Source organism: Vulpes lagopus, chromosome 9, assembly GCF_018345385.1.
Source record: "Vulpes lagopus strain Blue_001 chromosome 9, ASM1834538v1, whole genome shotgun sequence".
NCBI classification, from domain to species: domain Eukaryota; kingdom Metazoa; phylum Chordata; class Mammalia; order Carnivora; family Canidae; genus Vulpes; species Vulpes lagopus.
This window is the reverse complement of record NC_054832.1, coordinates 33,160,518-33,172,566: the sequence shown is the minus strand read 5'-3', so window position 1 is coordinate 33,172,566 and position 12,049 is coordinate 33,160,518. Positions and strand designations below refer to the sequence as shown.

General features: G+C 33.3%; 1 protein-coding gene across 15 annotated transcripts in view; it reads left to right on the top strand.

Moving 5' to 3' along the window:
* Positions 1 to 12,049, top strand: part of RIMS2 (regulating synaptic membrane exocytosis 2) — a 588,301-nt gene that overhangs the window by 305,593 nt on the left and 270,659 nt on the right. For 9 of the 15 annotated variants that reach the window (XM_041769575.1, XM_041769574.1, XM_041769584.1 and 6 more), the window contains 2 exons: positions 3,727 to 3,857; positions 9,512 to 9,683. In XM_041769575.1, coding sequence (XP_041625509.1) covers positions 3,727 to 3,857; positions 9,512 to 9,683 — 303 coding nt within the window. Of the gene's footprint in view, positions 1 to 20; positions 69 to 3,726; positions 3,858 to 9,511; positions 9,684 to 12,049 lie in introns of all 15 variants that reach the window. The other 6 variants (XM_041769583.1, XM_041769573.1, XM_041769577.1 and 3 more) reach the window with 1 other exon arrangement.

The following is a 12,049-nucleotide window of genomic DNA, read 5'->3' as shown; positions in this document are numbered from 1 at the left end:
TCTTTAATTTTGCTTACCAGAGCCAAAGCCTTAGTAGAAGAACAACGCCTTTTGTTCCTAGGGTTCAGGTAAAGGCCTTGTCTGCCTGGTAGAAACTAAAGTTGTGTTTTAACCCTTATTTGTATGTTTTTGGAAAATGCGTAGTAGGAAACTTTTTTTGGTATGTTGCTCCAAACCATATTATTGACTTTCAAATCATTTTATAAAGCCAGCTTGTAAAATTCTGCATGGGGATTAAAATACAATAAAAATTTAAAGAGACAATCTTTGTTAGTAATTTTATATGATAAACTGAATACTAAATCTCATAGGCTTTAGACTGTACATATATATAATATTGACAAAAATAGCTGATTTTATACTATTGCTAATTTTCCTTTATTACACTAAGGTTGCTGTCTCTTTAAATCATTCATTATTTCGCTTAACATTTACATTCTCTTGCATTTTCCAAGCAACAAGTCCTTGAGGAGATTGGCAAATAAATTTGTACCTTATCTAAAATATGAATTTTATGCATATTATATATAAGGTTCAACTTTGGAAAGTGTATTACTTTAAAAGAACAAAATAATGGTCTAAATAAAATGTGTTGGGTTGATGTTGTTTACATTTTGTAATTGAAATGTCCTTTCATTTTACTGTAATGCTTGGTACAAGTTGTTTGCCTCTTTTCATTAGGAAACCCTTATATGATAAAGTAATGACAATATAGTTTTTTTTTTAAGTAGTAGTATGCTTTCCTTGTTTTGCTGCATGTTTTTTGTTGTTGGTTTTAAATAATGATAATTTAGTTTAAATTTTAAAAATTACAGTTTTGTTAGTTAATGCTATTTAGAGTTAAATATTTACTTGTGCTGTTCAGTTCTCCTCAGGAAATTTAAGAATGGGTACATGGTAAAGCTAGAATGATTGTTATATTAAAACAAAGTGAGGCCAAGATTTTTATTAATGAAACTGAGCTAAAATAAGAAGTGTGTCATATCTAGGATAGTGGAGATACATTTGTTATATTTTGGGGAAATCAACATTTATTTTAACCATTCATTTGAAAAGCACAGATAAGAAATTTAGGAACATGATAATCTAGCTAGTAAGATAATTCTGTTTTGATCATGTAAACTGGATATCTATTAAAAACTTCAATGTAAGTCTTGTAATATAAAATGAAAATTAGGGCTCTGGATCAAATGCCCTAGTTTAAGACAGTTTATTAAAAGTTGTAATTTTGATTAAAATATCAGTAAAATTAAAAAATGCCTCTTTCTTATCTATATTATTTTGACATTTATATATTTGGAAAGTATGATTTAATAAACTGTAAGGTATAATTGTGAAAATAATGAAGACCATATGCCTAATATCTGTTTGTTTGAAAAATGAATATTATTAACAAATGATATTTTTGGTTTTCTATGGCATAATAAAATCTAAAAAGAATACTCCTATGACACATGTGAAGTCATGTATCTCAAATGTTTCTAATGATTTTAGGGAAGCAAAAATATTACCTATGAAGATGGCAAGTGTTTAGTCTCATCCCTCAAAAAAAAAAATATGTACAGAGATCAGAGGTTTTCTCCAATAATTATGAGCTTAGTCTTCTAATAATTATTATTGTTTCTTAGTTTCTAATGTAAAGTTTATCAGAAAAAAAACTTTTTTAGCCTTTCAGAATATTTTCCTCCTTCAAGTGCTTAATATTCATGTCATGATCCTCAGAAAAGGATTTTTAATATCATGGAAAAATAAAGCCAGAGCTTTTTTATTGCTGTAGAAAATAGAGAATATCAGAAATTAATGTGGTTTGTGACACATTTTAGGGGAAGTATGATGCTCTCTGACAACATCTCTGTTTCATCTTATATGAGACACTTTTGTATTTCTTACTTTTGTTATGTTGTTTTCCCCTATGTCTTGTGCCGGAAGAATAGTCTCTTTTTTCCACCTATCCTCATCTGTGTCTATGTTCTCATACTATAACACAAGGAAATATTTGACCTTCTTTTTTTATTTGCATGTTAGAGTATTTTTTTTTTCAGGTTGTTGATCCCCTAGTCTAAGGCAGTAGTTCTCAAACTTTAATGCCTGTGAGAATCACCAGGAGGATTTATTAAAATGCGAGTTCCTGGGCCCCATTCTGATCCAGTAGGTGAGAGGTGGGCCACAAGAATTTGTAACTTTTTCACAAATAAGTCAGATAACACTGATATAAAGAGGTTAGTGAACCATAGTTTAAGAAACATTTGTCTAGAGACTATACTTAGCAGCTGTGTTAGGAAAACATCGTTACACAGCAGCGAGATAATGTGTGCATTAAATATAAGGACTTAGTACAACATAAAGAGTAATGCTTCTAATTTTAAAAAATTAAATATTTCTTACAGTTACTAAGAGAGCTAATTCCATTTGACTGAAAAGCATGATAAATAATTTTATATACTCTTCTGGACTACCAGTCTTCCTCTCCTGACTCAAAAGTCTTGCTCAGCCTCTCATTCTCTAAAATATGAAGTGAGGGACACAACAAAACTATGCTAGAACTGGAACTACACTAGTGTATCATATGTACATACATATATATATTTTATATGATTTATGTATATGTGCATGTATGATATGTATGTATTTATGTATATCAGAGCCTGGCCCAGACCTGACTGTCCACTTCAGGAGGAGAAGGAAGGGCTGACATGAGATATATATTTAAATTTACTAAACTGCTGTAAATATAGTACATCCAAATTAAAGGAAAAATGAAACCATTAAAAAGTCTATAAACCACAAAGCTATATATATATATAAACCATAAAAATATGCATATTAATTCTATTCCCAAATTTCAGATTTTAGATTGAATATCAAGATAGTGGTCAAAGATATGCTGAATTCTGAACCAAATGTGGGGTAGGACCATCCTGACATGGTAGGATCAGCGAGCTAGGTGTGGGAGTGTGAGCTTTGTGTGTGGGAGGTGGTAACTGTCAAATCATATGAATTTAGCAGCTGGATGTGAAGTTCTAATCCCTAATTATGTCATAGGGAAATTACTCACGTTTTCTCATCTCGAATGATAAAATATACCCTATTATTCTTAGGATGTGATACACTTTCTTCACCAATGAAAAAGAGACCTTATATCTGTGTAAGAAAAATCTATAAAGATGAATTTATTATGGCTTTACATACAAACTTAAGGAGTCTCCCGACTGAAGCTACTAGTAATTCCACCTTGCTTATATTCTTTGAAATGTCTCTTCAAATGAAATGTTTTGTCTTTTGAAACTTTGGCTTAAAAATTCCCTGTGAATGCCATATAAATAAGGTATCTATTCAGTTCATTTGAGCAATTATTCTGAACTCACTATTTTAAGGGAACTAAAATGAACCACAGTGGTTCCTGCATAAAGGTAGACACAGAGCAGTCATTGTATATAAAGCTCTTATATAAAGTTATGGCAGAGTAATTATTATGTGCATGTTAATAAGCAGTCCAGTTAGGATAACAAAATGCTCAATTGATTTATCAATCAACCCGAACTATCTGAATTATTTCCTCTATTCATTGAAGTTATTATAGCATATCCTTTTAACTATCTGCAATTTACTAAGTAAAACTTACATTCTGTGCTCATATTAGTGTGAGAGTGGGGTGAAGATTGGGAAGGTGAACATTATGTTATAGTAGTAAAAGTTTGAGCTGATAAAAATATTTTTGCTTTTCAGATAAAACTATGGTTTGACAAGGTTGGTCATCAATTAATAGTTACAATTTTGGGAGCAAAGGATCTCCCTTCCAGGGAAGATGGGAGGCCAAGGAATCCTTATGTTAAAATTTACTTTCTTCCAGACAGAAGGTAGGGATGTGAAACAAAAATAAATGTTCTTGAAAATTAATAAGAAATGTTAATAACAGTGGGTGTTTCAGTTCTGTCTCATTTATTTTTATATATCATGCAAGTCAGATATTTATGAAGTTTAACATGAGCATAATGATTCATATTTTTCATGATTCATATTATTCCTATGATTCATATTAGTCTTCAAAATAGTGACAGTAAATGCTTCAAGATTGTTTTTAAACTTATAACAGGGATCCCTGGGTGGCGCAGCGGTTTGGCGCCTGCCTTTGGCCCAGGGCGCGATCCTGGAGACCCGGGATCGAGTCCCACGTCGGGCTCCCGGTGCATGGAGCCTGCTTCTTCCTCCGCCTGTGTCTCTGCCTCTCTCTCTCTCTCTGTGACTATCATAAATAAATAAAAATTAAAAAAAAAATTTAAAAAAAAAAAAAAAAAAAAAAAAAAAAAAAACTTATAACAAATGTTATAATATAGATGGCTATTGAATATTTATTTTAGATTGTATGGATTCTTAAATGATGTATATATTCATTTATCAAAATCATTAAAAATTATACTTTTTAAAATCAAATGCATTTTTAATAAAATCTACAGAATCAAAAAGCTGGAAATGATACTAAAAGGTACCATATTCCTTTACAACTCTTACCTCCTCATACTAAAATATCATTTCTTTATATTCCATAAAATCAATGAGTATGTTTTATATTTCACTACCCCATGTCATCAAGGAAACTTTACCACTGGGCCTACCTAGAATCAGCTTCTTCAAGCATCATTGGTTTGTGTCCATACTAGTTATCATAAATGATATTTTTCTACCCTACTTTAAACAGAAGAATTGGGTTGGAGAAAATTATCTAATCACTTTTAAAATCAGGAACATAAAAAATAAAAGAGATTATTGAATAGACATCATGAAAAAAGAAAGAATTAATGGCACCAATTACCTTTTTCCCAGCTATCCTGCATCCCTGGCTTCCAGGACAGAGTATTCTCAAGGTCTGGCCATTTTTTCTCAGGCTAGAAAGTGGCAAGGCACAGATGTGATCTTCAACATGTTTACATACTTCTGGACCATCATTTACTTAGTTCAAATTGAAGGTCATCAGATTTGAGTGCCTAAGTATCATCTGAAGAACAATCTCTCAAAGAAAAGGATAAAAGAAAGGAAGGCCTTACATTTTATTTGATACATTTTGAAGTTAAGTTTGTGAAGAAAATTGCTCAGAAAATATGTCAAGGTGCCATAACTTCTAAAGTCATTAGAAACTGTTTGCCATATAATTTTATCTCATAGAATTTGCTTGAAGAAAGTTGTTTTCTCACAACTTAGGCTGTCTTTAGGATAGGGATATACTTTGAAGCAAGGGAAGAAGAGGATATTCATAATGGGGCTTTTATTTATTTATTTTATTAAAGATTTATTTATTTATTTATTCATTCATGAAAGACACAGAGACACAGGTAGAGGGAGAAGCTCTCCAGCGGGGAGCCCGATGCAGGACTTGATCCCAGGATCCAGGAATCAGGACCTGAGCCAAAGGCAGACAATCACTGAGCCAACCAGGCATCCTGTAACTGAGCCTTTTAAATCTAGCTTAAACTTGAGTTGGTTAACGGATTTCACAGCCGCATTTACCTGCCATCCTGGAGGCCACATCACCTGGCTTCTTTGAGCATACATGGTTTGCTAGTCCAAGCATTCTTAGAACGCCACCATAAAAACCTGCCTTCCCATCGTGTTTTTATATGTACATATAACCTAAGTTTCTATTTACTCAACCTTTGAAGAAAATACTTTTGAAGATGATAAAATCTTTCTAATTATGGAATTTATTATTTGATTGACTATTTCTGTTTAGTTTTATTTTATTTTACGTACCCTCTCCCCTTTTTGAGCAGATAGATCTAAAATGGAAAAGAAGGTCCCCTTCACCACTCCTTTATATTTTCAATGTAATGTTTATCTTTTCCTAATACCAAAGAATGTGGTAAACACTTAAATATTTCATTCTCAAATTATTCCTCTTCTGTTTCCTTGTCAATTATCAGGAATTTGAGGAATATTTAAGCAAGTTTGTCGATTTATTGAGTCATAAAGTTGTGTCAGGGTTCTTTCTTTTCTTTCTTTCTTTCTTTCTTTCTTTCTTTCTTTCTTTCTTTTTTTTCTTTTTCTTTTCTTTCTTTTCTTTCTTTCTTTCTTTCTTTTTCTTCTTTCTTTCTTCTTCTCTTTCTTTCTTTCTTTCTTTCTTTCTTTCTTTCTTTCTTTCTTTCTTTCGTCCTTTCTTTCTTTCCTTGAGAGAGTGAGTGAGTCACGGGAGTAGGGGCAGAGGGAGAGGGAGAAGCAGGCTCCTCCGTTGAGTAGGGAGCCAGATACAGGGCTCCATCCCAGGCCCGGATTCATGACCTGAACTGAAGGCAGACACTTAACTGCTTAAGAGCCATCCAGGCACGCCAGGGTTTTATCTTTAAAATATAAAAGAATTCTTTGGTTAACTCAGAAACAGCTACATTATCATCACATTTTTTTTCTGTTGATACAAGTTTTTAGACAGGAATAAAGGGTTATTTATGCTTTTTGTATGAATTATTTCACTTTTCCTGACAGTTTTTCCAGGAGAAAAACTATCTGATAAGATGAATGTAAAAAATAATTTAACCAAAAAAAAAAAAAAAAAATTTAACCTTTTTATGATAAGAATTCCTGGAGGGACAAGTGAGACTGCATTGAAGAGATTTAGACTGGAATGTCTCTATGTTAGTTAATCCATTCAAAACATTATTTTCTAAGTAATGAACTATGTCCTCTAAAAAATTGCTGAATGTGCTTTACACTCTTTTATATCTTGAAGTAACATTGGTTATCAGTCAAAATACATTTCTTTCTTTGGAGTAAAGACATCAAGTCTTTGCAAGCAGTTACTTAAGTAAATTAAATGGAAACCCAAAATACTAGTAGCCTGAAAATACATACAAAAGGCTTTAGGTTGGATTTTATTTTATTTTAAAGATTTTATTTATTTTATTCATGAGAGACACACACACAGAGAGAGAGAGAGAGAGAGAGAGAGAGAGAAAGAGAGGGAGGCAGAGGGAGAAGCAGGCTCCACACAAGGAGCCTGATGTGGGACTCAATCCTGGGACTCCAGGATCACTCCTTAGGCTGAAGGCAGGCGCCAAACCACTGAGCCACCCAGGGATTCCCCGGATTTTATTTAAAAAAATAGTTTTCATTCATAACAGGTTAATGGTGCTGTTAGAGATCAATGATTTATTTTATTGTTGGTTGGCTGAGATCTAAAAAAAAAGTCTCGATAGTATGCTTATTGATCTTAGTTTTTAAATATTCTTAGCAACTTTTCAGTGATTGACTTATACAACATGATCTTATTTTGTTGGTTTCTTTGTTTCAAAGATTTTGTTTTTAAGTAATCACCCAATGTGGGGTTTAAACTCACAACCCCAAGGTCAAGAATGGTATGCTCTAACAGATTGAGCTGCCCCCCCCCACCTTTTTAATCTGATCTTATTTTGAAGGCTTTTGTTATACTTCTAGAAGAAAGCCTCAGTTGCTTTTTTTTTTTTTTTTAACTTGCTGAAGCTAATTTTTCATGGTTCTTTGCATGGATTGGTGCTTCAATACACACTAAATTGCCTTATTAAATTTTAATTGTGTATAGTGGGTGTACGAGGAATTTCAGTGATTATCTACTCTCCCTCCCACCCAGTATAGAAATCCCTTCTGAAATGTCTTTATCTGAGAACTTTTTTCACTCCTTAAGAGGAAATCAAGGTTTATTTTTCTCTTCCCTTTCAGACTGCTGTATAAACCATTATGGAATTATAAAGTAAGGTTCCCACTAAATGGTTTTTTTCTGCCTTTAAAGGAGACGACTTTCTATTTTAACAGGGTCTCATAATTTATTCTTTAATGTGTGAAATATGAGTAGGTGCTTTATAAATATTTGTGAAAATTTTAGATGAAGAGAGGAGATGGTAGGAATAATAAGTCATAGTCCTTGTTATTATTTCTATTATTTAGTTATTTTTATTTATAATAGCACTTTTCCATTAAATGGAATAGAGTAAAATTTCCTACGTGGGTTTCCTAGGTTATTTTCCTAATGAGAACATAGAAATTAGTAAAGATACATTGTTTTAAAATGGCTTGCTTCCATATTCAATATATGAGTTCTGGAAACATATGTGCCTTTGGTGAGTTAAGTCCAATCTATATTAAGCATCAAGCCCTACATTCACCTAGGAGAAGTTCCTTGGCCTTCCCAATCTGCTTCCTATATTCCAGCAGTCTTAGAATTGTGTTGTGCTGAGAGAATTTGTGGCAGTTGATACAGTTCTATTCGGAGTTTATTGCCCGCTTCTCACTTCAAATAAGCTCTCTAGATGGCTTAACATAGCAGTCTTCCTAGAAGATTTTCTTTATTCCTATCCAGTCATTGATCCTCTCTAATAAGCTAGAATAATGATCTCCAAAAGGAATGGATGCACCCAGGAGAAGTCTAATACAATCCATTGGAGTTCAGGAAGAAATATTTGAGTTTTCTGAATTTTTATCAAATTATTTTTAATTTCTATTTTTGCGTATTCATGAATTGACACAATATACAGTACACAATATATAGTACAACAGGATAGTAATGCATGTATATATTTCATAAATATAAATACATATAATGGCATACATTGTCAGAAACTTATATTTGATAGAGATATGCAGTCAAAAAAGTACAGAAGCCTCTGAGCTAGAAGCCCTATCTATCGGGGATGGCCAGCTTGGATTTCCAGCTCACATCATAGAAGCTACCTCACATAGAAATAATTTTACAGGGGTACTTGGGTGGCTCAGTGGGTCAAGCGTCAGACTCTTAGGGACCTTGTGTACCATTGGTGGGAATATAAACTTGTGCAGCCACTATGGAAAACAGGATGGATGTTCCTCAAAAAATTAAAGCTACAGGGACACCTGGATGGCTCAGTCAGTTAAGCAGAAAATTCTTGATTTCAGCTCAGGTCATGATCTCAAGGTTCTGAGATGGAGCCTTGTGTGGAGCCCACTGCTTAAGATTCTCTCTCTCCCGCTTCCCTCTCTCTTCCTCTCTAAAAAAATTTTTAAAAAGAAATAATTTTACAGGGCTTTTAAAGATCTGATAACTGTCAAATGGGCAAGTACATATTTCTTTATATAAGATAGTAAATTGATAAATGTAATTATAAGTGTTCAGCGGAACTAAATGGATATAAAGTTGTGACCATCACAATTTTTTGGACTTCTTGTGCAATTACATTTCTGTAGTTTGAGTAGTATATGTAGCGTTCTTGGTTCATTGCCATTTTGAAGGATTTCAATAGGGCAAAATGTTTTTAAAAATGTAGAATTAATATTTCTGATTTTAGATTTTAAGAAATATGAAATTTTTAATTATCATGGAAGGAGTTCAGATTTACTGAAATATTGCTTTTAAAATGATATTATTATATACTTATAAATTTTAGTAAGAATTTAAATGATTATAATATTTATAACATATGACACTTTTGTGGCAAAACTTCACTTCCTGAGAAATTTTAAATGAATAGTTTTTAGGGCAAAACTTAAAGGTTTATCCTGTATTACTATTTTTTTATAGTGATAAAAACAAGAGAAGAACTAAAACAGTAAAGAAAACATTGGAACCCAAATGGAACCAAACATTCATTTATTCCCCTGTCCACCGAAGAGAATTTAGAGAACGGATGCTAGAGATTACGCTCTGGGATCAAGCTCGAGTTCGAGAGGAAGAAAGTGAATTCTTAGGAGAGGTACCTGGAATTATTTTCAAGCTTAGACTATCCATGTCCTCTTAAACACATTTCTTTGTGATTATCAGCAAAATCTGATATTTCGAATATCTGAAAAAGTAAACCGTTTCTTTCATGGAATGAATTTAGCCACTGCTTTAAGACAAAATATTGATGCCATAAAAAAATAGGATCTAAAGAATCTGTAACAATTTTTAGATGTTTATTCCTACTGTAGACATCTTAGTGTTGAATGCTAAAAGGTTGGTTTGTGCTTCACCAATCTATTCCTGTGTTTAATTGTTTGTGTATATCGTTTTAGTTTAGTGAACCTATTCTACCACTCATAGGTCAACCATTTATTTCTGGATTATTTTTTTAACCGTGTAATGTATCCACAGTGTGCTAAGGGCTGAGGCTTCAAAGGTGAATAAGGCAGATTATTTCCTTCAAGGAATTTATAATCCCTTGGGGATACAGACAGATGTCTAGACAGCTGTAACATAGTGTGGCAGATGCTGTTGTAATAGGAATACTTGCTGTGCAGATAACTGGAAGTGGTCCACAGAAAGCTCCCCAGAGAAAGTGAAATTTAGCAAAGTCCAGGGGAGAGAAATTCCTGCAGAGGGTATGACAAGATACTAGAGTTGAGGGGGTCTTGGACGATTCACTGAAATTGGAAGGGGAAGTGGTAAGAACTGAGCCTTGAGGGTTAATCTGACACTGACCTGATCACATCCTTCAATATATCATGTTAAAGAAGTTTGAATGTTATCTTGTGGATAATGAGAGGAAATGATAGATTTTAAAGAGACGGGCTTGATTGCATTTGTACTTGAGAAAAATGTTTCCAGGTATAATGCAGAGAATGGACTGGAGAGGCGCAAGATAAGAGGCAGGTCTCCTGCTATTAACACAGTAAGTTACCTGCTTAGCCTTCTTCAGTGTGGTTGGTTTGCCTGAGTAAGTTAATTGTCAACCTTGTGGGAAAAACAATTCATAGAAATATTGAACTGAATATTCAATGGAGAACAAACATTAGTAAATGAGTTGGGTGAAGGGGAACATGGTTGTTAGGCACAGACTGGTCCCAGCTGCCTTGGGTCTGCATCCCCGAACTACTGCTTTCTACCCTTGTGTCCTCAAGCAAGTTATTTTAACTATTTGTGATCAGGCTTCCTCTTCAACCAAATGGAAATAATAGTAGTATGCAGCTCAGGGCTCTTATGAGGATTCAATGTGTGTGTATGAAAACATTTGGAACACTGTGCCTGTAATTTTGCAAGGACTAGGGAGAATTTAGGAAGAATGAAATAACTTTGTGGTTTTACTTCTCTACCTCCTAGAGCTAAATAATGATTTATCATTATGCAGCAGTTTTCATACACATAATCACAAACACTTTCATCTTTGCATGGGACCCTTAAAAGAAATAAGAGGAGTCATTTATTTCTATAGATTGATTTCCTTTGTAAATTTATTAAATGTTCATACTGTAAAATCCATATTATGATATGGTTCATATTAAAAGTCTATTCTTTATCTTTTTTCTTGTTTTGAATTCTTAGTGGCATGATATGTTGAACACAGTTTTAAATAAGACAGAGTCATAATTACACCTTTTTCACTTACCAGCTAGTATGAGCTTAGACAAGTTCTTTTAACCCTTGTTAGTGTGGTATCCTATCTGTAAAAGTTGAATAAGACCAATCTAGTTTTTTTGTCTGAGAATTAAGATAGCATATGACATGGTTCTTAATATACAGTAGATAGTTCCAATTTGGTTTTGACTCCCCATTTAAGGGCTTTTGTAAAGGTTAAATTAATAAATGTAAATAGAAATGGCTTTTAATTATTTAAAGATTTTATTTATTTACTCATGAGAGACACAAGGAGAGAGACAGAGAGACAGAGAGAGGCAGAGACACAGGCAGAGGGAGAAGCAGGCTCCATGCAGGGAGCCCGACATGGGACTCGAATCCAGGTCTCCAGGATCACGCCCTGGGCCGAGGCGGCAGTAAACCGCTGAGCCACCTGGGCTGCCCTAGAAATGGCTTTTAAATTAACAAATGGTATACAGATATTAGTTATTACAGACTTGTAGTAATAAGCAGTATTCTGTAATGGCAAATTTGCATTTCCTGATAATGAGTGAATTTGAGCATCTTTTCATGTGTTTGTTGGCTAACTGTATGTCTTCTTTGGAAAAATGTCTGTTCATATCTTCTGTCCATTTTTTAAATTGTACTGTTTCATTATATATATATGTTATTTATTTTTTATATTAGTCCCTTGCTGTATATATCATTTACAAATATCTTCTTCTGTCAGTCAGTTGCCTTGTTGTTTTGCTGATTTCCTTTGTTGTGAAAAAACTTTCTATTTAA